This window comes from Babylonia areolata, chromosome 12 (genome assembly GCF_041734735.1).
Source record: "Babylonia areolata isolate BAREFJ2019XMU chromosome 12, ASM4173473v1, whole genome shotgun sequence".
In the NCBI taxonomy this organism is placed as follows: Eukaryota; Metazoa; Mollusca; class Gastropoda; order Neogastropoda; family Buccinidae; genus Babylonia; species Babylonia areolata.
In genome coordinates, this window is record NC_134887.1 from 22,346,782 (window position 1) to 22,371,722 (window position 24,941).

At 43.1% G+C, this 24,941-nt stretch overlaps 2 protein-coding genes across 9 annotated transcripts in view; one reads left to right on the forward strand and one right to left on the reverse strand.

Annotated features, from left to right (window-relative positions):
• Positions 1-5,452, forward strand: part of LOC143288449 (uncharacterized) — a 71,562-nt gene extending 66,110 nt beyond the window's left edge. For all 8 annotated transcript variants that reach the window (XM_076596940.1, XM_076596941.1, XM_076596943.1 and 5 more), the window contains 2 exons: positions 741-886; positions 5,328-5,452. In XM_076596940.1, coding sequence (XP_076453055.1) covers positions 741-857 — 117 coding nt within the window. In that variant the 3' untranslated portion in view covers positions 858-886; positions 5,328-5,452. The remainder of the gene's footprint in view (positions 1-740; positions 887-5,327) is intronic.
• A 28-nt stretch (positions 5,453-5,480) lies between these two features.
• Positions 5,481-9,041, reverse strand: LOC143287866 (uncharacterized). The gene is made up of 3 exons (XM_076596103.1): positions 9,036-9,041; positions 7,221-7,649; positions 5,481-6,956 (listed from the first exon to the last, which is right to left on the reverse strand). The coding sequence occupies exons 1-3, from the start codon at positions 9,039-9,041 to the stop codon at positions 5,592-5,594; spliced, it is 1,800 nt and encodes a 599-aa protein (XP_076452218.1). The 3' UTR covers positions 5,481-5,591.
• Between the last annotated feature and the right edge of the window lie 15,900 nt (positions 9,042-24,941).

The window sequence follows — 24,941 nt, forward strand, 5'->3', positions numbered from 1 at the left end:
ATACTCCATGTTTTGGGGGTACGTGTACTTGTTATAGTCGTGCTGCCATGAGCTATCAAACACGGACATGCATTACAGTATCTTAAACGTGACCTTCAGCATTCCTATGCGAGTGATGGGGGAAAAGCAGAAGCAGGTTGACACATATCTTTTCCTGCATAGCAGAAAAAAAATCTGTACGCTGAACCCACCACCCATCAATACTGGGATCTAAGCCCAGAGACTGAAAGTCCAACGTTATAACAGCCATTTTTCGAAAATATATTCAATCAGCTGATTGAGGGACGTGAAAAATAGATATCTAACTCAAGGAAACGTTCTTAATAAGCTCTGTAAATGTGCATTTTCTATTGAAAAGAAAATGCTGCAGTTGATGTCTGGTTGCAATTTGGTATAATCTGCGTATGGTTTGAACAAACGAGCTTAGCAACACATAGTCTGCTTAGGGTTTCGAATTAATTCCAAAATCTGTTCACACACACACACACACACACACACACACACACACACACACACACACACACACACACACACACACAAAGTGTATGTCCTCTACAAATAAGTGCATTTCCATTTGTTTAGCAGTGAACAAAAACAATGGTGAATGGAACTCACTGCATTTAATTGATGTTAGATAGGTACTTGATGTGATCCATTGTAGGGAATTTGTGCTTTGAACAGACAATTGTTGGTATGAACAGAAGAGATCTGATATGGTAATGTGTGTTGTTGTTTTTCAGACTGAATTCAACCCAGATGAAAATTTCAGTCCTACTTTGCCTGACAGCACGTTCGCCTTTGACGAGAATTATCATCAGAGCACGGCCTGCCAACAGTGCTTTGCCTGTTCAGATTGAAGTGATAGAATTGACAGGATGTACACATGGTAGGTATTTGATTGTTTCTGATAATGTTTGGTGTGTGTTGTGAAACTGGCTCTATTGCAATTCTATGCTATGTATCCATCTTTACTATCTCTATATTATTATTATTCTTGCTATGTCTCATTGTCTTCTTCTTCATATTGTTTTTATTATTGTTATCATTTTTACCACTTTTTTTGTTCTTATTCCTGTTCTTATTGTTATTGTTCTTGTTGTTCATTTATTAAAGTTACATAAACGTTTATTCCATAATCAGTTTCAAATTAATTTCAATCTCAACACCAGTTTGGTCGCTTTTCGTGCTAAAAATAATTAGCCTATATTTCTATATTTAAACTTCCTGTGTTTACAGCACTATATTTCTTGATTTTCATGACATAGTTTTCCTTTTCATTTGTGAAGGCCAACGTCACCCTGCATAAAGTTGTTTGTACACATTATTATTTAGCCTATATATACATCAACATAGATATCAGTGTAATGCTGTACTTTTTGTGTTTCTTTCTCTATGTCTGGGAATAAATATCAATCTATATTTGTATGTGTCTGCAAAAACAATTCTTTACTGAAAGATATAGATTATGTAAATGAAATTAAAGAAGAAATCAAACAAGTTATTAGAGAATATGCAGTTCCATTATACAATTATGAAGAATTAAGAAACATTCTAATGTCCGAAATACAGTGTGTAATATCAGACCAATTATTGTTAGATGTTCTATTAATGAAGATTAGATCAAAAACAATCTCATATGCCACAATGAAAAAACGTAAAACAGAGGAGGAAGAACAACAGTTAGAAATAGAAATACAGAACTTAGAAAGCAGGAATGTCAGAACATGTCAAGAAAATGATAGAATAGAAGAGAATAAGTTAAAGCTTGTAGATATTAGAAAAAAGAAGATGGAAGGAGTACTCATGCGTTCAAGGGCCAGATGGATAGCAGAAGGAGAAAAAGTATCAAAATACTTTTGTAATCTTGAAAAAAGGCACTTTGTAAATAAGAGTATGAAGAAATTAGTTACAGACAAAGGAGAAGAAATCCATGAACATAATGTAATATTAAAGGAGGTTCACGATTTCTATAAACATTTATATAAAAAGAGACTTATTCAAACATGTGAAATAGCAGATATTGTTAAGGAAATGCCTAAACTTAGTAATATAGAAATAGAAAACCTTGAGGGTGAAATTACTTATGAAGAAGCTACCCAGGCACTTAAACGCATGCAGAACAATAAGAGTCCAGGTACTGACGGCTTTTCTGCCGAATTTTTTAAATTCTTTTGGAAGGATCTTGGATACTTAATTGTCAGGTCACTAAATGAAGGTTTGAAGAAAGGTGAACTGTCACAAACACAGAAAGAAGGCATAATAATTTGTATACCAAAGGGTGACAAACCAAGAGAATTTATTAAGAACTGGAGACCGATATCTTTATTAAATGTTGTTTATAAAATTGGATCTTCTTGCTTAGCAAATAGAGTTAAGTCTGTGCTGTCCTCTTTAATTAGTGATGACCAAACAGGATTTATGTCTAACAGATTTATTGGTGACAATATTAGATTAATATATGATATGATTCATTATTTAAATTCAAAGCAGTTGCCTGGTTTATTGATTTGTATAGATTTTGAAAAAGCGTTTGATACTGTTGACTTCACTTTCATGATGAAAGTGTTAAAAGCATTTGGATTTGGTCCAGTCTTCTGTAGATGGATAAGTACCTTTTATCAAAATATTAAATCAGCAGTAGTAGTAAACGGAACGGCGTCTTCTTGGTTTCCAGTAGAGAGAGGATGTCGTCAAGGTGATCCCATTTCACCCTACTTATTTCTTCTATGTGTTGAAATCCTTGGCATAATGATAAGAGAAAATAAACTGATTAAAGGTATTAATATTAATAATACAGATCATAAAATTGCACAGTTTGCAGATGACACCCAATTGATGACCAAAGGAGATAGAATATCGTTTGAGGAGATCATAAGGACAACTGACTCGTTTAGTAGTTTTTCAGGATTATATATGAATGCAGGTAAAACTCAAGCAATATGGCTGGGTAGCAGAAAACAATGTCAAATTAGATATCTACCTCATTTAAAAATGGTATGGAACCCACCAAAATTTAAAATCTTAGGAGTGTGGTTTACTGTTGATTTAGAAGAATGTGAGGAATTAAACTATAAAGACAAAATGTCTGAAATTAGAATGTTATTTAGAATATGGATAAAAAGACCGATTACCCCTTTAGGAAGGATAGCTGTTCTCAAGTCACTGATTTTATCAAAAATAACCCAGTTATGGATGTTTCTACCAAATCCACCTGATGAATATATTGATGAGCTGCAGAAGGCATGTTTCAAGTTTATTTGGAACAAAAAACAGGATCGAATAAGTAGAAAAACAGTAATTAAAAGTACAATATTAGGAGGATTAGGAATGTTTGACATCAAACAATTTATTAAAGGTCTTAAACTGAGCTGGATACATAAATTAAAGTTTTCAAACCATAAATGGACAATAATAATAAAAGAAAGCAATCCAGTTATCAAAGATATTGATAGATATGGACCCTGTCTACCAACACCTAATGATAAGAATAAGTTCTGGATCCATGTTTTCCAAGCCTACAAAGAATTTTGTCAGAAGGTCCCACTATTAAGTAGTAAAGAAGTTTTAGCAGAACCAATCTTTCTGAACCAAAATATTAAAATTGGAAGTAAGATTTTATCATACAGAAATTGGATGGAAAAGGGGGTCTGGAATATTTCTCATCTAGTGCACGGGGACAGTAGTTTCCTTTCCTATGAAGATTTTAGTCAAAAGCATGGAAATATAACAAATTTCCTTACTTTAAATGGTTGCATAAGGTCAGTTAGAAATTATATAAAAAACCTAAACATTAAAATTGATAATAACACTGCTTTGCAGATGAGAAAATCATTACAAATGATATATTCAGTGAAAAAAGGAACAAAAGTTTATTATGATACTCTAGTTAAAAACAATACGACCCCTAAATGCTGTAAGAAATGGAACGATTTGTTGCAACTGAACATTAATTGGAAACAGACATTTCACAAAATACACAAAATAAGTGATGTTAACTTAAAATGGTTTCAAATAAGATTAGTTCATAGGATTATTGCAACAAACAAATCACTGAAACAGATGAATATCTCTCATAATGATAAATGTAGCTTCTGTGGATCACATCCAGAAACCATTGAACACCTTTTTTGGAGATGTGAGAATGTGCAGAGATTTTGGACTGCTTTCCAAACTGATATTAATAACAAATGCAATAATGTATACAATGCCCAATTATGTGAAGAATTAGTTTTATTTGGAAACTCACACACATTTGCTACAGATGACATTTTAGATTTTATTATTTTACTTGCCAAAAACTTTCTGTACAAATGCAAATTCAATAAACAACCACCACAACTCAATGCATTTAAAACACAGCTCAGATACAGATACAAAATCGAAGAACATGCATCTTATATACTAATGAACCATCATGCTTTCCGTACAAAGTGGAACAGTTACCTTCCAATTATGGAAACTGTTACTTAATCATAATTTCACATGTTCCATAGTTACCATTCTATATAACAGTCCTTACTTTGTACTAATATGTCTTTATTTATTTCTCAATATGTATTATTTGTTGTTGTTTTTTTAACTTTTATAGTTCCTGTTGTCTTTACAATGTGACCAATCACAAGTGTTCTTTTCCAATAATGCAGAAGTGGTATACTCATGATCATTATTATTATGACATTATAATGTCACCACTCGCTTTCGCCTTACCCTAGATACCATTACTATAATAGTTGATACATTTGATGCTGTTGCTATGTCACAACTGGTCTAGGCTATTTACTATTAATGTCATCTTAAATCACCATGATTACTACAATCATTAAGATGTAAGTATTGATTGATTGAATGATTGGACAAATCTTCCTTTCTTCTTTTTATTTTTTTTTTTAATTTTTTTGTTTGTTTGTTTTTTTGTTTTTGTGTGTGTGTTTGTTTGTTTATTTGCTTGTTGTTGTTGTTATTGCTGTTGATGTTGTTGTTACAGATTTGTTTTGCCTTGCTATAGCCTGTTTTGTTTTATTTTGTCTTATCTATCTCTCTGTAGTGGAAGATGCTACTGTTCGTTGTATACGGTTTGGTTCATACTATTCTCTGTATTGTATACATGTTTTTGGAAAATTTAAAAAAAAGTTTAAAAAAAAAAATATATATATCAATCTATATTTGTATGTGTCTGCAAAATCTATTACTTAGTACACTGTCATACCACAAGTTAACAAAACAAGAAAACACATAACCAGACACGATTATTTCTTGAAACCTTATGGCGAAAGGGTATAAAAGACTTGAAATGGGCTTTCCCGTCATACACTTTAACGTTTTTTCAGTAGCCACCACACAGCCAACAGGACCTCCAGGCACAACTGCTGGACCTCCAACAGGACCTCCAGGTACCACAGCTGGACCTCCAACAGGACCTCCAGGTACCACAGCTGGACCTCCAACAGGACCTCCAGGTACCACTGCTGGACCTCCAACAGGACCTCCAGGTACCACAGCTGGACCTACAACAGGACCTCCAGGTACCACAGCTGGACCTCCAACAGGACCTCCAGGCACCACAGCTGGACCTCCAACAGGACCTCCAGGTACTACTGCTGGACCTCCAACAGGACCTCCAGGTACCACTGCTGGACCTCCAACAGGACCTCCAGGTACCACAGCTGGACCTCCAACAGGACCTCCAGGTACCACTGCTGGACCTCCAACAGGACCTCCAGGTACCACAGCTGGACCTCCAACAGGACCTCCAGGTACCACAGCTGGACCTCCAACAGGACCACCAGGTACCACAGCTGGACCTCCAACAGGACCTCCAGGTACCACTGCTGGACCTCCAACAGGACCTCCAGGTACCACAGCTGGACCTCCAACAGGACCTCCAGGTACAACAGCTGGACCTCCAACAGGACCTCCAGGTACCACTGCTGGACCTCCAACAGGACCTCCAGGTACCACTGCTGGACCTCCAACAGGACCACCAGGTACCACAGCTGGACCTCCAACAGGACCTCCAGGCACAACTGCTGGACCTCCAACAGGACCTCCAGGTACCACAGCTGGACCTCCAACAGGACCTCCAGGTACCACAGCTGGACCTCCAACAGGACCTCCAGGTACCACTGCTGGACCTCCAACAGGACCACCAGGTACCACAGCTGGACCTCCAACAGGACCTCCAGGCACAACTGCTGGACCTCCCACAGGACCTCCAGGTACCACAGCTGGACCTCCAACAGGACCTCCAGGCACAACTGCTGGACCTCCAACAGGACCACCAGGTACCACAGCTGGACCTCCAACAGGACCTCCAGGTACCACTGCTGGACCTCCAACAGGACCACCAGGTACCACTGCTGGACCTCCAACAGGACCTCCAGGTACCACAGCTGGACCTCCAACAGGACCTCCAGGTACCACAGCTGGACCTCCAACAGGACCTCCAGGCACAACTGCTGGACCTCCCACAGGACCTCCAGGTACCACAGCTGGACCTCCAACAGGACCTCCAGGCACAACTGCTGGACCTCCAACAGGACCACCAGGTACCACAGCTGGACCTCCAACAGGACCTCCAGGTACCACTGCTGGACCTCCAACAGGACCTCCAGGTACCACAGCTGGACCTCCAACAGGACCTCCAGGCACAACTGCTGGACCTCCAACAGGACCTCCAGGTACCACAGCTGGACCTCCAACAGGACCTCCAGGTACCACAGCTGGACCTCCAACAGGACCTCCAGGTACCACTGCTGGACCTCCAACAGGACCACCAGGTACCACAGCTGGACCTCCAACAGGACCTCCAGGCACAACTGCTGGACCTCCCACAGGACCTCCAGGTACCACAGCTGGACCTCCAACAGGACCTCCAGGCACAACTGCTGGACCTCCAACAGGACCACCAGGTACCACAGCTGGACCTCCAACAGGACCTCCAGGTACCACAGCTGGACCTCCAACAGGACCACCAGGTACCACTGCTGGACCTCCAACAGGACCTCCAGGTACCACTGCTGGACCTCCAACAGGACCTCCAGGTACCACAGCTGGACCTCCAACAGGACCTCCAGGTACCACTGCTGGACCTCCAACAGGACCTCCAGGTACCACTGCTGGACCTCCAACAGGACCTCCAGGTACCACTGCTGGACCTCCAACAGGACCACCAGGTACCACAGCTGGACCTCCAACAGGACCTCCAGGCACAACTGCTGGACCTCCAACAGGACCACCAGGTACCACAGCTGGACCTCCAACAGGACCTCCAGGCACAACTGCTGGACCTCCAACAGGACCTCCAGGTACCACAGCTGGACCTCCAACAGGACCTCCAGGTACCACAGCTGGACCTCCAACAGGACCTCCAGGTACCACAGCTGGACCTCCAACAGGACCTCCAGGTACCACTGCTGGACCTCCAACAGGACCACCAGGTACCACAGCTGGACCTCCAACAGGACCTCCAGGCACAACTGCTGGACCTCCCACAGGACCTCCAGGTACCACAGCTGGACCTCCAACAGGACCTCCAGGCACAACTGCTGGACCTCCAACAGGACCACCAGGTACCACAGCTGGACCTCCAACAGGACCTCCAGGTACCACAGCTGGACCTCCAACGGGACCACCAGGTACCACTGCTGGACCTCCAACAGGACCTCCAGGTACCACTGCTGGACCTCCAACAGGACCTCCAGGTACCACAGCTGGACCTCCAACAGGACCTCCAGGTACCACTGCTGGACCTCCAACAGGACCTCCAGGTACCACTGCTGGACCTCCAACAGGACCACCAGGTACCACAGCTGGACCTCCAACAGGATCATTCTGCTGCTATCATATTCTTACTTAATATTTCAAAAATCCGTTACTCGTCGCAACCTGAAATCCATCAACATGAACACTTTTTCTTCTCAAGCTGCTGAACGCCTTTCCAAAATGTCTTCTCGCACTGATGTGTCTACACATTACAACACTGTCTTCTCTCAACTGCTGGAAGAACATGCTCCCCCCCCCCCCCCCCCCCCCACTACCCGCATGCTCCCTGATAGACGTTCCGCCCCATGGTACACACAAGACATTCGACTTGCAAAACGCAAACGTCGCCAATTGGAACGGTGATGGCGATCAACAAAACTAAAAGTGCACAATCAAATCTCCAAAAACAAATAAATAAAGTCAAACATATGATCTCATCAGCGAAGACAAACTTCTTTTCTTCTCAAGTTCTCAATGCCACATCCACCAAATCCCTTTAATCAATCATGTCAAATCTTCTCGGTACTGCAAAAAAGACTCCTCTTCCTTCTGCCTACACTTTATCTGAACTCCCCAGTGTCTTCTCCTCTTTCTTTTTCGACAAAGTCCAAAATATTCGTACCATTTTAGACCAAATGTCTTTCCAACCTGTTCATCCTGATCCTCAATTCAGCGGCACTCCTCTCCATTCCTTTAATCCATTGACTGAAACAGAAGTCCATGAAATCCTGAAAGAAATGACAATAAAATCCTGTGAGCTTGATCCTATACGAGCCTCTGTCTTTTCCCAGTGTGTCTCACAGCTTCTCTCCACAATCACCAATATTGTCAACTCATCCCTTCTCACTGGAACGTTTCCATCCACTTTCAAATCTGCAATGGTCCAGCCTCTTCTGAAGAAATCCAACCTTGACGCAAACATTTTGAAAAACTATCGACCAGTTTCTGATCTTCCATTCCTGTCCAAACTCCTTGAAAAAGCTGTCCTCAAGCAGCTCAACAATTACCTTTGTTTCAACAATCTCATCCACCCATTTCAGTCTGCCTATCGTGCTGACCACAGCACCGAAACCACTCTTCTCCACATCCTGAATAACCTACTGCTAGGACAAATCTCCTTTCTCACTCTTCTCGACTTGTCAGCCGCCTTTGACACTATAGACCATTCAATCCTTCTTTCCCGTCTTCATTTTAAGAAGAGGGCTATATTTTGTTTCAAGTTTTCATCTTTGTGTTTCTGTCACATTACACACTTGACTTTGAATATGAGTTACAGTCATGTATAGAGCATATATCGTAAAATCATGCTGTCAGAATAAAACAACACATCTCCACTGATCCACACATTCTCTTGAACAGTTCTAAATCAGAATGGGAAATGTAATATTCTGATTATTTGTCTGCTCTATCGAGGTAACTATTTTATCATTTATAATTGATGTATTCAATCATGTGTTACATTTATCAACATGCAGTTCATTATTGTTTTCAGAGGACCACTTCATTTATCTCATGGATTTCCGAATGACCAGGGCTGATGGTTCCAAGGGGTTTTCCTTTGTTGCGGCTAACATAGCTGTTACTGTTATAAGCTCCCAATGCAAACCAATAAGGCTTTACCTTCCTTCTTTCCCTTTGATTTCTGTGTCAGTGTGACATTGTACAGATATGACACCAATAAGGGGAGTTTGTACTATATTCCTAGACTTGTTCAATTTATTGAACTTGTCAAATTTAGATGCCTGCCCCACTGTTCTTACCGTGGATCAAATGGCGCTTTCTTTGTTAGCCACGGAATGGCTCTTCGGTACTTCAGGCTGGGAAATCAACGGGTTCGGCAGAGGTATCTAAGTGCTGAATTAACCACCAAATTTCACCAACACAGAACAAGCTGATAGGCATAGTTTGCATTAGTTTGACATGCCAAATATATCCAACCAAACCGGGAGTATGATGCAAACTTTCTTTGCTACTTCAATATACAGAACAAATCCTCTTTTTTCTTTGTACTTTCATTTAATGTATGTATCTGTCTTCATACAACAACATTGCTCTTTTTTTGTAATGTATGAAGTCATTCACTTGTTTCAGGTGAAGAGTGTGCAGATGGAGATGTGCTATATTTACCAGACTTCAACCTAGATCCACGAAATGATACAATAAAGGAGACCAACACATTTAGCAGCTCAGTTGGTGCAAAAGCCACAGCAGCCATAAATGTAAACAATGAAGAATTCATTGTTATGAGTCTGCAGGTGAATCTTACCAACGCTGACAAAGTCGTTGTCAAATTTTTCTACAGTGGTGACAATATACCAGCAACAAATGTTGTAAGTGGAAACCTTTTTTTTTTTTTTTTTTTTTTTTGGTTGCGGTAGCTACAATTTATTTTCAGACAAGTATTATTTGTTTATATGCAAGGGTGATTCAGCGTTCACATAGGTGCACATATGTGTGTTTGTGTGTAATCTGTATTTGTTCTTGCGTTGTTCAGAGCTTCGTATGTGTATATCTATGTATGTGTGTCTGTATTAACGATAATTAGTTTAAGATCAAAACCAGGATAGGCCTTCATCACTCAGGACAGATATGTAAACATTGATGACACTCAATCATATTGATGGATATAATATTTAAAGAAAAATGGCAACTACAAAATTATTTCTTTCCTTTCTATCTTCTTGGGCCACGTTCACAAATAACCACTGGCAGGCTTTGTGTGTATGACTGGTTTCATCCCGGATTGTAGGCAGCCATACACCATGTTTGCAGGTGCGCGTATTTTGTTTATTCGTGCTGCCATGAGCTATCAAACACGGACATGCATTACAGTATCTTAAACGTGACCTTCAGCATTCCTATGCGAGTGATGGGGGAAAAGCAGAAGCAGATTGACACATATATTTTCCTGCAAAGCAGGAAAAAAAATCTGTACGCTGAACCCACCACCCTTCAATAATGGGATTAAGCCCAGAGACTGAAAGTCCAACGTTATAACAGCCATTTTTCGAAAATACATTCAACCAGCTGACTGAGCAAAGAGAAAAATAGATATCTCTAACTCGAGAAATCTTTCTCAATAAGGTCTGTCGATGTGCATTTTCTTTTGAAACGAAAATGCTGCTGTTGATGCCTGGTGGCACCGGAGATTAGAAAAGAGAGATAAACCACTCGCGGCAGGCCCCTTCTTTCTGTCTATAACAGTGCTGAAGCCGTTTTGGGGCACACACGCAGTGCGGAAGGGTGGGGGTAAATCACCCTCTCCTTCCCCACCTGAAGGAAACTGGTCGGTTCTGACGGTTCAGCTGCAGTAAAGCGAAAGTTAAGTACGCCTGGAATTTCCCACGTGTAGTAAGATTCGCTGTATACAATGAAAACCGATTCATTTTTGCTTTGGTTTTTAGCACGTTTGCATCTGCTTGAATATAGATAATATAAAAAGAAAATAAAGCAGCTCCCCCCACCACCAGCTCCCCCCCCCCCCCCTCCCCGAGCGCAATGTTGCACATGAGAGAGACAGTTATAAATTATTGAACTGCGTTTTCGTAACGCTTCTTTTTCTTCACACTTTCTGGTTTACATCACCATTTCTTCAAAAAAAAAAAAAAATATATATATATATATATATATATATCAAAACATAAAACACATATTCAGCTCTGTCTCTCTTCTAACATCTGTCTATACATACATACATGAATACATATATACATAATTTCATATAGATCTATCAGTATGTAAATCTAAATCTATCTATATGTACATAATCATATATATAATTCATATATATACGAACGCTTCATGTTGCCCGAGCAGACCGTTGTATTGTGCTCTATCTCTCTCTCTAAGTCTCCGTCTCTGTCTCTCTCTCTCGGGAGTTTTACATGGCTGTTAAAAGCATCTACGATTCTGTACTTGTATGTGTTCGTGACAAAGGTATTTATTCAGACTTTTTTCAGTGTCCAAGAGGGGTTAAACAAGGTTGTATGCCAAGCACACAGCTGTTTTCCTTTTTCATCGGTGAATTGGCAGTGGAGTTATCAAAGAAGGGGAGACATGGAATACAAATGATACCTGGCGCAACAGATTTGCTCTTAATGCTATTTGCTGATGATGTTGTTCTCTTGTCTGACACACCCATAGGGTTACAAAATCAATTATATGCCCTTAAGCAAGAAACAGACAGACTACAACAAACAGTGAATCTCGATAAGACCAATATTATAGTTTTCCGCAATGGAGGTCATCTTTCGACTCGTGAAAAATGGTGCTGTGGTGATAGGGAAATAAAAGTAACCAATACATATAAATATTTAGGAATGTTATTCACAACAAAATTGAGTTTGACATCTGCGTGGGATGAAGCAAACAGAAAAGGGAAAAAAGGTGCAATCCAAATTATAAAATCACTCAGGAGACTGCGTTCGACTGACGCTTTCCTTTGGTTTGGGCGGGGCAAAGGCAGCTCATGAATAATGAATGCGTGTCGCGGCGCAGGCTGCCTGGCTTCAGCAATTTCTGCAAGTGGTTTATCTCTCTTTTCTAATCTCCGGTGGCACTCAAGGTGTCATCCACGGATGGTTTGTATAAACGATTTTAGCAACGCTAAGTATGCTTAGGGTTATGAATTAGTTTCGAAAATCTATCCACACACACACACACACACACACACACACACACAGGTATACCATTATACCATGCAAATGTTTGCATTCTCACAGACACAGGCACAATTCAAAATTGTATTTATTTGATATGCAAACACTTCGTACTGTTAAACATAATGTTCGTAATGCATAGCGAAATCAAGCTATATTCGGGTATGAACACCATGATAAAAAGAAATACAGATGTAATACAATGTAAATCTATTCTGACTTAATCTGACAACGCATCAGGGTACAAGCACACTCTCACACACGCACTTATGATCACAACCCCCCACCTCCAACACACACACACACACACACACACACACACACACACAAGCGTGTGCGCTGAACAGTTAAGTGCATTTCCGTTTGTTTAGCAGTGAACAAAAACAGTGGTGATTGGAAATCACTGCATTGATTTGGTGTTAAATATGTACTTGATGTGATCCATTGTAGGATTCATACTTAGACAATTGTTGACATGGAGAGAAGAGATTTAATGTGGTAATATGTGGGTGGTTGCTGTTTTTCAGACTGAATTCAACCCAGATGAAAATTTCAGTCCTACTTTGCCTGACAGCACATCGCCTTTGACGAGAATTATCATCAGAGCACGGCCTGCCAACAGTGCTTTGCCTGTTCAGATTGAAGTGATAGAATTGACAGGATGTACACATGGTAGGTATTTGATTGTTTCCAGTAATGTTTGGTTTGTGTTGTGACACTGGATCTAATGCAACATTATTTGAGCAATGTTATCGTCTTCTTCATCTCGTTATCTCTATTTTCCTTCTTCTTATTATTGTTGTTCTTATTATTGTGATCATTGTTCTTGTTTTTGTTGGTATTTTCTGATTAATGTTCATTCCATAATCAGTCTCACATCAGTTTCAAACCTGTGACATCAGTTTGGTCGCTTATCATGCTTAGTATATGGGAACTTTCCCTATTTACAGCAATCTGTTTCATGATTTTCATGGCATGGTGTTTCCCTTCATACTGTTAGGAAAGAAAAACGAGGCCAATGCCGCCCTGCATAAAGCTGTTTGTACGTCTGTTTATATAGCCTATGTATGTATAAACACGTATACAGACATAATGTTATATTTTTGGTGTGTGTGTTTTGCAAGTCTGGTAATATTAATATGTATTTGTATGTATGGGCCAAACCATAGTGCTTGACACCCAGTTGTGCAAACGTCAATAATACAAGACTACAAGACAAGAGAATACATTTTAATTTCAGGAAACCCCTCTGGAGCAGAACCAGCTCGAAAAAAATTGGAACGGATTCTCCCTTCATTTGTTTGAATGTTTTTTCAGTTGCCACCACACAGCCAACGCGGTCAACGTCACCCCTTACCAGCACACCACGTGAGATTCTTTGTTTTGTTTGTTTGCCATATTGTATATATTCAAGTGTTGGGATTCCACATCGGACCTCGCCCCTCTTACTCGTTGTTTATCTAAAGTGCAACATCGCACGATTGACTTCTAGGGTTTGAACCCTGTTTGGAGAGAATAAAAGTTGAACATGAATTTCGCGTTAATAATTTTTGTAATGTTTTGCGTAAAAAGATCGCAGGAGAGAGATATCTGTCAATATAATCATGTTTTATTGTGTGCTATAAATGTTATAGTTTAGAGAAGTGTAAACCTTGTGCTTCAAAACAAACAGTCATCATGTATAAGGAAACTGAGTGTGAATAACCACTGCCGCGTATTTTAGTCAGGTCAGGTCATTAGATCTGCTCCTGGGAACCTGTAATCCAGTACAACCTGTTCAGGGTCGGGGTGCCGGCAACTAAACCGGCACTCCCACCGCTCCCTTGCAGGACTGGTGAGGCGGGTGGCTAGACACCCTTATGAAATTAAAAACGAGATCCATAAAAGGGCGTCGGCTCAGGAGAGCCACCGACGGCCATCTAGCTCCACCGTGCTGTGTGCATGCCACACGCAGTTGGCCCTCGGGGTGTGTCTACCCATGCATGTGAAGTCTGGATACGGCAGAATCTGCGGAAGTAACCTATCGGTTCAACGGAGAGGAAGGCGGTTACAGCAACGCACTGTGGAGTGCAGAGAGCAAGATGAGACACCGAAAGGATATCTTGGTCATCCACTGCATCCATGCTCATCCTCCAGTCGTCTCGACTTAGTCTTGCCACTGGAAATTGGTGAACCCGGACGAGAGAGTGAGGTCGACGTTGCGCAACTCCTCTTCACTTTAAACAAACTCATCGCGCAAGTCATCAATCATCCTTAATGACCTTTCATCCTTCATCCTTTCATCACCCCCAAGTCCTGTGGCGACAGGCGAGCGACGAAACGACAGGTGTGGGTACACTGGCAGTCGCAGCCGCAGACCAGCACGCAGGCGGCTCAGGCCATAGGGTCGTTCTTCATCGACAGGAGCAGCGATGGAGCTCGGCAGCCGTCTGAGCGTCTGAGCAGCCCTTTTCAGGAATGCACTGCTCACCTCCCTGGCATGAGGAAGGGGCTAGAAAAGGTGCCCTAAAAATTGCCTGCTCCATATCACCCTGGCCAGCATACCGCGGCTGGCGGGGACCCTACATCAGCGGTCGAAACAAAAAGAAAGAAAAGAAAAAAGCAAGGATCGTTCCTCTCACCACTGGTGCTTGGAACACAAGGACTCTCCTGGACAGAGGTAACGCGGACAGATCCCAAAGGAGAACGGCACTAGTTGCATCCGAACTCGCCAGATACAACATCGACGTCGCAGCCTTGAGTGAGACTCGGCTTACAGCCGAAGGCGAGCTCAATGAACAGGGATCTGGTTACACCTTCTACTGGAGTGGACGAGGAATCGAAGAGCGACGTGAGGCTGGCGTTGGTTTTGCAGTAAAAACAGCACTTGTCAGCAAGCTAGCTGGAATCCCAAAGGGTGTCAACGATAGGCTTATGACCATGAAACTCCCACTGGCATCTGGCCAGAAGCACCTCACCATTGTCAGTGCCTACGCCCCAACCATGACCAACCCGGATGAAGTGAAGGCGAAGTTCTACGAGGACCTTCACTCTGTCATTGCTGCTATCCCGAAAGCAGACAAGCTCATCATTCTTGGGGACTTCACTGCTAGAGTTGGCTCTGACTACATCTCCTGGGATGGAGTATTTGGAAAGCACGGCGTGGGCCACTGCAACCCAAATGGATTGCTTTTGCTTCAGACCTGTGCAGAGCACGAACTGCTGATAACCAACACAGTTTTCTGCCTTCCTACCCGTAACAGGACGTCATGGATGCACCCTCGCTCAAAGCATTGGCATCTCATCGATTACGTCATCGTCAGGAAAAGGGATAGGCAAGATGTACGTGTGACAAGACCATGTGCGGCGCCGAGTGTTGGACAGACCATCGCCTTGTAGTCTCGAAGCTGAATATTCGAATCCAGCCCAAGAGACGCCCCCAAGGCCAGAAGGCTCCAAAACGGCTCAACATCGCTAAGCTGAAAAACATCACCATGAAACAGACCTTTGTGGAGCTGCTGGAAGAGCGTCTGGAATCCGCCTCTCTGGACAGCAAGAATGTGGAGTCTGACTGGAGGACCCTGCGCGAGCTGATCTATAGTACAGCTTCAGAGACCATGGGACCCTTGACCAGAAAGCACAAAGACTGGATGAGAAACGCCGTCTGCATCAAGCCTACCTGAGGAACCCAAAGTCCACATCAAAAAAGGATGCGTACAATGCCATCCGTAGGACTGTTCAGCAAATGTTACGTCAGATGCAGGATAAGTGGCTGAGTGACAAAGCTGATGAGATCCAGGGATATGCTGACAGGCACGACATGAAGAGGTTCTATGATGCCTTAAAAGAAATCTACGGCCCCACATCCTCATGATCATCCCCCCTCCTCAGTGCAGATGGGAATACCTTGATCATCGAGAAGGAGAAAATTCTCGAACGCTGGGCTGAGCACTTCAACAGTGTCCTAAATCGCCCTTCCTCCATAAATGATGAAATGGTGTCAAGCAAGGCTGTGTCCTGGCGCCAACACTGTTCAGCCTCATGTTCTCTGCAATGCTTACTGATGCTTTCAGAGATGGCGATGTTGGAATCGGCCTAAAAAATAAATAAAAAAAGTACCGAACTGATGGCAAGCTGTTTAACCTCAGAAGGCTTCAAGCAAAAATGAAGGTCATGACAGACATCATCAGAGACTTTTTGTTTGCTGATGATTGTGCCCTCAACGCTGGATCTGAAGCTGACATGCAACTCAGCGTTGACAAGTTTGCCACTGCCAGCAGGAACTTCGGCCTTACCATCAGCACGAGGAAAACTGAAGTTCTCCATCAGCCAGCCCCAGAGAAACCCCACGTTGAGCCCAACATTACAGTCAACGGTCAGAGACTCAGTGCGGTGGAGCGGTTCACATACCTTGACAGCACACTGTCACGAAATGCGACCATCGACGATGAAGTGAACGTCAGGATTGCAAGAGCAAGCGCAACCTTTGGCAGACTCTATACAAATGTCTGGAACAGAAGAGGTATTGGTCTTGAGACCAAGCTAAAGGTCTACAGAGCAGTAGTTCTCCCCACACTACTGTACGCCTGCGAAACTTGGACAGTGTACCAACGACACGCCTAGAAGCTGAACCACTTCCACACAACATGCCTCAGGAAGCTACTGAACATCAAGTGGCAAGACAGGACCCCAGACACGGAGGTGCTTACAAAAGCCACCCTTCCCAGCATCTTCACCATCCTGATGCAGTCCCAGCTTCACTGGGCTGGACACGTGGCGCGCATGCCAGACCATCGGCTGCCCAAAAGGCTCTTCTATGGCGAGCTGCAACAAGGGAATAGATTACACGGAGGTCAGAAGAAGCGCTTCAGAGAGACTCTGAAAGTCTCTCTGAAAGCGTTTGATATCAACCCTGACTCCTGGGAGGAATCTGCAGTGAACCGTGACAAATGGCGCGCTGCTGTGCACAAAGGCGCCAAGTTGTGCGAGGCCAACAGGACTGCTGCAGCTGTTAAGAAGAGGCAGGCCAGAAAGTCACGGGCAAACAAGCTCCCTGACAATGATATGCCTGTCTTTGTCTGCCCCAACTGTCAGCGAACATTTCGTGCGCAGATTGGACTATTCAGCCATCTGCGCATTCACAGATAGATTCATGAGCATACCCCCACCCCACCACCACCTTGCCCCCATCCCCCAGCTGGATGACAACGATGGTCATCATCGATCTCGATGGACACACACACACACACACACACACACACATTTGTACATCTGTACGCATGCGCGCACATAAACACACGAGAGTTTCACAATAAGCACATGGATGCTTATGTGGGGATGAAATCATGCACGCAAACATGTGCTTCTACGAACATGGCGGGATTCCTTCGTGTCTACAGAAGATATGTGTTTTGCAAAATCGATGTGCATGGAGGTGCAGATCATGAAGTATCGAGGAACCGTAGGGACGTGGATGCATGGTGGCACACACAAACACACTCCACAAAGGCAATGCGTGCAGGTGTTGGAATAGACAGACAGACAGACACAGACAGAGTCAGGCTGTGGTGAAGTGTCAGAAACTAGAATATGTCATGTTGGATTTGAATGACTGTGAATAGAGAGAACAGAGAGCTGCTGTTGCTGCCCGTGGACGTACATGATGTGGTGAACAAGGTGGACAACATGATGGTCTGTTACAGCTGCAGAGGGCTGCCAGGACATGACGGAAGCAGGCTCATTCTTGGTGTCCACGGACTCTGTGCGTGTAGTGGGCCAGAACGCCGCCAGCCAGCCCACTGTGGACGATTTCCAAATCATCTACAGCAACGTGGGAACCTATCTCATCCTGACTATTGCAATGCCAGCCGATGGAGAACTAGAGGCTGTCAGATTCGCTGGGAATTTCATTAGTGCTCAGATTGAAGTTCAAGAAGAAGAGGGCAAGTTGCCGGTTCGGGTTCAACCAAAGTCTGGTGTAAGTTTTTTTCCTTCATACAAAACAATTTGGGCTTCATCTTTTAACCTTTTGCGTTTTTAAATCACTCATTCCTCTGAAAATATGGTAGTAGAATCGCCAATAACAACTGAAGGGCAAAGTTAGCATGGCTTACGCGTGATTCTTGCTGCACAACATCAACAGAACCGAAAACGCCTAAGGTTGAGGGGTGGAGTACATACTGATCGAAATGATATCAGACATGAGTGTTTGTCGAACCAAAAGCTGTGTGCTTGAAACGGAGCATTTCTATCCTATATAGCCCACATCGACCAGCATTTCAGTGTTTTATGATCATAATCCACATCAATCAAAATTTCAAAATTTCCCTGTCAATAAACTGTAACAAAATCCGTCACAAAACGCATTTCCAGGAATCAAGGATGACATTCCCCCAAAAAAAGTGCTTCTGTTTGTCTTCAAATAATGGCGAAAGTTGACCTCTGTTTGTGTAACCTACTTGAAAAAGATTAATACGTGCATGCGTAATGCGACTGGATACTAACTGACTGGGCTGCTAACTAGTGTAAATCAAGAACATTGTTTATTGGTGGTCGGTCGGGGACATTATGCAGCAAGACATAATAAATTTTTATTGGTGGTCGGTCGGGGACATTATGCAGCAAGACATAATAATAATAATAATAATAATAATAATAATAATGGTATTTATATAGCGCTGAATCTTGTGCAGAGACAGATCAAAGCGCTTTCGTACCAGTCATTCACACGCATGCATAACACTAAAACTGTAGAAACTAAAGACAAGGAAGGGCAGGCAAGGGAGGCTATTTTGGGAAGAGGTGGGTTTTTAGGCCAGACTTGAAAGAGCTGAGTGTGGAGACTTGACGAAGCGAAAGAGGAAGTTCATTCCAATCGCAAGGTCCAGAGACAGAGAAAGAACGGCGGCCAACAGTCCAGTGTTTGAATCTGAGTATGCGTAAACAGAGTGGATCCGAAGCCGATCGTAGTGAGCGAGATGGAGTGTAGAGGTGAAGGCAGCCACAGAGATAGGAAGGGGCAGTTTTGTGAATACATCTATAACATAGAGTGCTGATCTTGTACTTTATTCGGTGTGAGACAGGGAGCCAGTGGAGATGCTGCAAAAGAGGAGTGATGTGCTCAGATCTTTTCTTTCTGAGGACGAGTCGGGCAGCAGAGTTTTGTATGCGCTGAAGGGACTGAATAGATGAAGCAGGCAAACCAGACAATAGAGAGTTACAGTAGTCAAGGCGAGAGAGAATGAGAGAAACGACAAGTCTAGATTTGCGTCAGTGGACAGATATTTCCAGACGGCACTGATGCGCCGCAGTTGACAGTAGCAGGACTGACATATCTGACTGATAAATTTTTGCAAGGACAGTGTATTGTCAAGGACAACACCGAGGTTCCTGACTGACGTGGAAAGAGGGATGGATCTACTGCCAAGTTTGATTGTGTCAGTTGTGATGGAAGACAGTTTTTGTTTAGTTCCTATGATCATTGCTTCAGTTTTGTCCGCGTTCAGTTGTAACTTATTTCGAGTCATCCAGTTTTTAATGTCCAGGAAGCAGTTGGATGTTTCTTGCAAGAGCGACAACAATTTTTCAGGGGTATCACTCTTCTGGAGTTGAGTGTCATCAGCATAAGAATGATGACTGATATTATGGCGGTTGATAATTTCAGCGAGAGGAGCAGTGTACAGTGTGAAGAGCACTGGGCCTAAAACAGATCCCTGTGGGACTCCATGTTCGATTTTAACGGGTTCAGATTGGAAATGATCAACAATGACAGACTGGAATCAATCAGTGAGATAAGATTTGAACCAGTTTAGAACAGTGCCGTTGATACCAAATGTAAAATGAAGACGGGAAAGAAGGATTGAATGGTCTGTCGTGTCAAGGGCGGCTGACAAGTCGAGAAGAGTGAGAAGGGATTTTTTTCCTGAGTCGGACGCTATCAGTAGATTGTCAAGAATGTGGAGGAGAGTGGTTTAGGTGCTGTGGTCAGCGCGATAGGCAGACTGAAATGGGTGGATGAGATTGCTGAAACAAAGATTGTTGAGCTGCTTGAGGACAGCTTTTTCAAGGAGTTTGGACAAGAATGGAAGATTAGAAACTGGTCGATAGTTTTTCAAAATGTTTGCGTCAAGGTTGGGTTTCTTCAAAAGAGGCCGGACGATTGCAGTTTTGAAAGTGGATGGATGGAAACGTTCCAGTGAGAAGGGATGAGTTGACAATATTGGTGATTGTGGGGAGAAGATGTGAGACACATTGGGAAAAGACAGAGGCTCGTATAGGATCAAGCTCACAGGATTTTATTGTCATTTCTTTCAGGATTTCATGAACTTCTGTTTCAGTCAATGGATTAAAGGAATGGAGAGGAGTGCCGCTGAATTGAGGATCAGGATGAACAGGTTGGAAAGACATTTGGTCTAAAATGGTACGAATATTTTGGACTTTGTCGAAAAAGAAAGAGGAGAAGACACTGGGGAGTTCAGATAAAGTTTAAGCAGAAGGAAGAGGAGTCTTTTTTGCAGTTCCAAAAAGATTTGACATGACAGAGTAAAGAGATTTGGTGGATGTGGCATCGAGAACTTGAGAAGAAAAGAAGTTTGTCTTTGCTGATGAGATCATATATTTGACTTCATTTGTTTTCGGAATATTTGATTGTGGACTTGCAGTTTTGTTGATCGCCATCGTCTTTCAAGATGGCGACGTTTGCGTTTTGCAAGTCGAATGTCTTGTGTGTATCATGGGGCGGAGGGTCTGTCAGGGAGCATGCGGGTAGTGGGGGGTGCATGTTCATCCAGCAGTTGAGAGAGGACAGTGTTGTAATGTGTGGATACGTCGGTACGGGAAGAAATTGTGGAAAGGCGTTCAGCAGCTTGAGAAGAAAAAGTGTTAATGTTGACGGATTTCAGGTTGTGACGAGTAACAGATTTTTTGGTTCTGGTAGGTTTTGAAATATTAAGCAAGAATATAACAGCAGAATGGTCGGAAGAAAGTTTGTCAGTTACAGTCACTGACGCAACCATGGCATCAGTGTCACGTGCGATGAGCCAGTCCAACGTATGGCCAGATCTGTGTGTTGGTTCTGTAACGAACTGAGAGAGACAATGAGTTGACAGAGATATACATAGCGTTTGACAGCAGTGGAAGTCTGGTTGTCGAAATGAAAATCTCCGAGGATAATAAGTTTGCCAGAACGAAGGTTGTAGTAATCAAGTAGTGTTCGGAACTCATCGTGAAACTGAGAAGACGTTAGGTTATTTTTACGACTAGGAGGACGATAGAGACAACAGAAGATGATTGAGTGACCGGGAACACTGAGAGTGACTTCTAGCATTTCGAAGGTATCATGTGGAAAGGCGTGGTTATGGGAGAAGGAGAGGAAAGACTCCAAGATATCTCTGTAGACGGTGGCGATGCCACCTCCACGAGACAATCGAGGAAGTGACATAGTTTTGTATCCAGGGGGATCAGTTGGGTTCGTGACCTTGTGACTTTAACCAGGTTTCGGTAAGAAATACGATATCAAATTTTTTTTCAAAAATAAAATCAGAAATATAGTCAGTCTTTTGATCAGGGCAGACAGATTGAGCATTGAACAAACAGGCATGAAAGAGATCAGAAGTAAGGAGAGAGGAATCTGATGGTGAAGCAGGTGAGTCAGGCAGACAGACAGTGGAAGAAGAAGATGGTGACTGAGCAGTGGAGGACAATGGGAAGGAAGAAAAAGGTCCGGGAGTTGAGACAGGTGTGGCAGGAGTAGGAAGCGGAGCAGAGGCTATCACTGGCACGGCGGATACATTACAGTTTGGAATATTGTCATCAGAGGGGACAATGTCACAGGAAGTAAAAATGTTAGCAGGAACACGTGTGTTGAGGTTGGAAGCAGCACAAACAGCGCCGCATGAAGTGGATCTGTCAACACACACAGGTGACACATCAGGGGTACTGTCAGTAGTGCTGTTGGGGGTCCGTACGGAAACGGCAGTTTTGATGGGCTTTTGTTTCCTCTTGATCGGCGAGTTCGTCTTCGCGGCAGGCAAGCGCCTATACCTGTTCCTCGCAGGCGCACAACTAGGTCAGGGGTCAAAGGTGCAGGTTCGATCGCAAACAGTTCAGCGCGCGAGTACAGAACAAAGGGAGGGACGTTGCGCTCACCTTGACAAAAGCTGCCCACCTGTCCACAACCACTGAATGTCACGTTTTGCACGTGTACAGGCGTGTTGAAGGAAGAGATGAATGGCGGGCCGGCGCAGTTCAAAACTGACAGGAAAGCGGAAAAGGAAATCCAGAATACAGCAAGTCTGATGTAGTCGGGGCACACACATACATCCATTGTTCGAAGGGATCCATAACGAAACACTCCGCAAAACCTAACCACACAACACCAAACACAACCAACACAATAAACAAAAATATGGATAGCTAGAATCACTCAGCCTGTCAGGCGTGCGACCTTCACCCCCACATGAAGTCTGTGCACCAATCCATTAAAATTTATCAGCCTTGTACACATCATTTCAACAATATGTTATCAAGAATCATCAATTAAATGCACATGCTCGTCATGAATATTAATAAAAGGTAATCGCTGCAACGCCGTTACCGACAGAACGACTTCTTGAGCGAATGTAGACAATGCAATACCTTCAAACTGCGTGAAAAGCAATGGTCTTTCGATGCCTTGAGTCATATTCTAAAATGTACTGATGTCCATTCAATATATATATATATATATATATATATATGTGTGTGTGTGTGTGTGTGTGTGTGTGTGTGTGTGTGTGTAATTTCCCTTGGTGTATTCGGATGATTTCCCATTATACATACTTCACTATTTTTTCTGCTCCTGAAAGATAAATGCATCAATGTGACTTCCATGGCAAATGGCAAAGAAATTTTATTTGAACTAAAAAATGATAAAACGACTATCATTCATTAGTGTGCGGTAACCTATGTCAGAAAAAATATGTTACTTTTTAAGAGGAATAAAATGTAAAAGTAGCCTGACTGTGGAAATGTTCTGGCTTCTTTTTTTTCTTTTCTTTTTTTTCTCTTTTTTTTTTTTTCTTTTTTTTTCTTCTTTTTTTCCTGCCTCATCCAAGAAGCACAGTGTCGCTATGATTAGAATAAGTGGGAAGAACTGATTTTTTTTTTCTCGTAAATTTTAAGCCAATCGGTGTCAATTGATAAGGTATTCCAAGACAGCAAGCACACACACACACACACACACACACACACACACACACACACACACACAACCGAAATGCCGGGTTATGACTTTGATTCACCTTGAATATACACATACGTCAGCCTCGGAACCAGACTTTCTGCCTTGATGTGCTGATGTCTCTGTCTGTCTCAATGTATCTCTATTTGTATGTATGTATTTGTGTAGATTAATATATATATATATGCCTGGAGCCATATATATATATATATATATATGTGTGTGTGTGTGTGTGTGTGTGTGTGTGTATGAATGTATTTATGATAATCAGTCTTGTCCGACTATGACCATCAGAACAGCAGAGGAGGCAACTGCTGTCCCAGCTGTCTGGGCTAGAATTTGATTATAGTGGAGAGTGTCTTGCCCAAGTTACATCCCCACTCTCTCGACCAAGAGGGTTTTAGGACAGCCGGCGTTGGAATGGTTCCCAAAGGCCAAATGGCTCCCAAGGCTGCAGCACAAAGAGCCAGTGCAGTCTCCTAGTTTGAAAGTCATAGTCCTTTAATAATACTAAGCTGTACTAATAATACTAAGCTGTAAATATATATATATATATATATATATATATATCAGCGGTGTCAAACAAGGCTGTGTCCTCGCTCCCACCCTATTTGAAATCTTCTTTGCTCTTCTCCTGAGTCATGCGTTCAGCACGGCGCAAGAAGGGATCTACCTGCGGACCAGATCAGATGGCAGGCTCTTCAATCTCGCCCGCCTCAGAGCAAGGACAAAAGTCTGAGAAGCCCTCATCAGAGACATGCCGCAGTTATGACCCACACCCAGCGGGACTTGCAGTCACTAATGGACCGCTTCTCCCAGGCCTGCAAAGATTTCGGTCCGACCATCAGTCTCAAGAAGACAAACGTCCTAGGCCAAGGCACGCCATCTCCACCAGCCATCACCATTGATGACTACGAGCTTGAAGCCATGTATCAATTCACTTACCTTGGGTCCACCATCACCGACAACCTCTCCCTTGACACCGAGATCGACAAGAGGATCGAGAATCCAGCCACAACGCTAGCCCGCCTCACACAAAGAGTGTGGACAAATCCCAAGCTTACCGCAAAGACAAAGATGGCTGCATACAACGCCTGCGTCCTCAGCACCTTGCTGTATGGCAGTGAGGCGTGGACCACACATGCTCGTCAGGAGAAAAGGCTCAATACCTTCCACCTGAGACGACTACGGCGCATACTCGTCATCTCCTGGCAAGACAAGGTGACAAACACCGAAGTCCTGACTCGCGCTGGCCTCCCGACCATGTATACCATGCTGAGATAGCGTCGGCTGCGCTGGCTGGGCCACGTTGGCCGCGTGGAAAA

Bases quoted from the DNA above. Each gene is read 5' to 3' on its own strand.
- LOC143287866 (XM_076596103.1), bottom strand. The intron at 6,957-7,220 runs GTCCAGCAGTTG...GTCCTGTTGGAG, and splicing joins ACCTGGTGGTCCTGTTGGAG to GTCCAGCTGTGGTACCTGGA.